This window comes from Parus major, chromosome 6 (assembly GCF_001522545.3).
Source record: "Parus major isolate Abel chromosome 6, Parus_major1.1, whole genome shotgun sequence".
NCBI classification, from domain to species: domain Eukaryota; kingdom Metazoa; phylum Chordata; class Aves; order Passeriformes; family Paridae; genus Parus; species Parus major.
The window spans coordinates 31,966,813-31,969,330 of record NC_031775.1 but is presented as its reverse complement, the minus strand read 5'-3'; the positions used below and the strand labels follow the sequence as shown (position 1 = coordinate 31,969,330).

General features: G+C 40.7%; 1 protein-coding gene across 2 annotated transcripts in view; it reads right to left on the bottom strand.

The window, feature by feature from the left end:
• Positions 1-2,518, bottom strand: part of DOCK1 (dedicator of cytokinesis 1) — a 263,271-nt gene that overhangs the window by 38,565 nt on the left and 222,188 nt on the right. For both annotated transcript variants that reach the window (XM_015632986.3, XM_015632987.3), the window contains exon 39: positions 2,039-2,128. In XM_015632986.3, the coding sequence (XP_015488472.1) occupies positions 2,039-2,128 (90 nt within the window). The remainder of the gene's footprint in view (positions 1-2,038; positions 2,129-2,518) is intronic.

The following is a 2,518-nucleotide window of genomic DNA, read 5'->3' as shown; positions in this document are numbered from 1 at the left end:
TCATCTTGGTGAACCTCACTGTTCCATATCCAATATCTCAATTTTGATGGACCTCATCTTGGTGAACCTCACTGACTCACATCCAACATTTCACTGGCAGTGGAGGTGAGGAATTTGCAGGGTAATCTGAAATTCCAGTTGTGACACCTCTGACACCAGAAGGATTGTGACACTGGAAGGATGAAGCCACACACAGCTCATCCCAACAGTGCTGACTTGTCAGTTTTGGGCTCTTGCATCTCATTACATTTTTCTACTATTTCTCTTCCATATTTACAAGTGTGAATTTGCATATGGAAAGCAGGCAGTTGAGAACTGCAGGAAAATGTGGATTTTGGAATAAACACACGCATGTCAGACACCATCTGCCTTCGACGCCGAGTTCTTTATCTCTAATGATGAAATAATAGCAAATGAGCAGCTTCAGAAGATCTGTTCATTAACTTATTTTTAGTCTATTATTTCTGCAAAGAGAATGTCTTTTGATCTGGGGGGAGGTTTAGTGCTGCTCCCATACAACAGATAACAGTAAATGGCACCAAGACTACAAAGACCCAGATCTGCTGAGTACTTCACAGCTTGTCTGGAGCAAAACTATTTTGTCATTTATGAATTGTCTCAGAGGATAATATTTAATATTGCTTGAAGAAAAGACGAGAGGGAGAATAGAAAGAACAAAAAAACTTCAGAATTTTATTGTGGGAGAAAAAGAAGAGCTGTTCAGCAGTAGCAGCAAGAAAATCTGATGGGGTATGTGAGACCTGACTCATGCAGAAGAGTGAATTTTGATCCCTGTCTTGTGAGGGAAATGCACGCCAGGACTAATTCTGTGACATCTCATCTCCTGGCTGATGGATAAAGAGCAGATAAACTCAATTGTCTGATGTGAGGATTGGAAGTTCTTGGTCTCCCTTCTTAGAAGAGGGAGAAACTCCATGGAAACACCCAAGGCCAGGTTGGACAGGGCTTGGAGCACCCTGGGACAGTGGAAGGTGTCCCTGCCCAGGGCAAAGTGGGTGGAACTGGATGAGCTTTAAGGTCCTCCCAAAACAAATCATTTGCCCACTCCGTGATCATTGGCTACAAGGAATAAAGTGCAAGTTCCAACCTCTCCTCCAAAATGGATCCAGCAGCATAATTAAAGAGTGGCTGCCTCTGTGACAAACCCGTTCACATTCCCATGTACAAGCAAAAAGGAGATGGAAAATTAAAAGTGAGGGACTCGGAGAGCAGCCACTCCCTGGTGAATTATCACATCTGACAACCATTCCCAGCTGAGGAACAATCCTACCCAATTCCTTTTACACTGAAATGAAGAATATTCTGTGCCCACTCCAGCAGGAGCAGCGAGCTGGGGCTGTGTGGAGTTAAATTCAACACTGCAGAAATGCCCAGCTCAGATACACTGGCATAAAAAAAAACAAATAAACAATTCAAAGAAATTATGGAAAATGTACTCTGAGTGCAAAAGAAAAAGGTATCAAAAACTTTAGAGCTGAGAATTTTCAGAACAAAACTGGAATCACATCCCAACTCCTGTGGAAATGGTTGGGACCTGAGGAGGGACAGTGACAGCTGCCATTTATCTCTCTGGAAGAGAACAGGAGGAAAAAAATGGTGCAGGAATAATGAATGGGTAACGTCAGGGCAAAAATAACTGACTGGAGACATGAATGCTTGGGGATTATTCATACCTAAAAAAAGAAATGTGAATATAGAAAGACACTTGAGAGAGAATGGGGATTTTTTTTTCACGTTCCCATTTATATTTAAATTCAAAATTTCCTTTTATACCCCAAATAAATCAGCTTAACATTACTGAAATGTTTTTCTTTCAGCTAAAAAAAAAAAAATTCAATGTTTTTCAGACAATCCAGTGGTATCCAGTTAATTGACATTGGTCCAACAAAGCCATGATGGTTATTTATTTCTGCATTTTATTGTCATTGCTATATTATTTTATATATAATTTTAAAAGCTTTGAGATTCAACTCTGAAATAAATTATTGCAGTGTCTGTGTCATTAAAAAAAACCTACCAGCAGTTCACTGAGTTGTTCATAATCAAACATTTCATTTTCATACTGTTCTGCAAGTTCTTTACCCAAGGCAATGGCCTCTTCCCACATCTGTTGGAAAAAAAATCACCAAACAACAAAAAGAAGCTGAATTACATACCTTGGTTAAACATCAACATCAGAATCAAATCAATCCAAATAAAGCAACCAAATGCATTGTGTCACATGGCTGAAAACACTGAGCTTCTGATGGGCCAAAGAGCTGTGCTGGGGTTATAAATATCTCCATTATTGGAATTGTGGAATTGTTTTGGCTGGAAAAGCCCTCCAAGTTCACCGAGTCCAACCATTCCCAGCACTGCCAAGGCCAGCACTGCCCGTGTCCCCAACTGCCACATCCACAAGGATTTTAAATCCCTCCAGGGATGGGGACTCCAAACTGCCCTGGGCAGCTGTGCCAGGGCTGCAAAAACCTTTCCATGAAAGAATTTTCCCAAATAT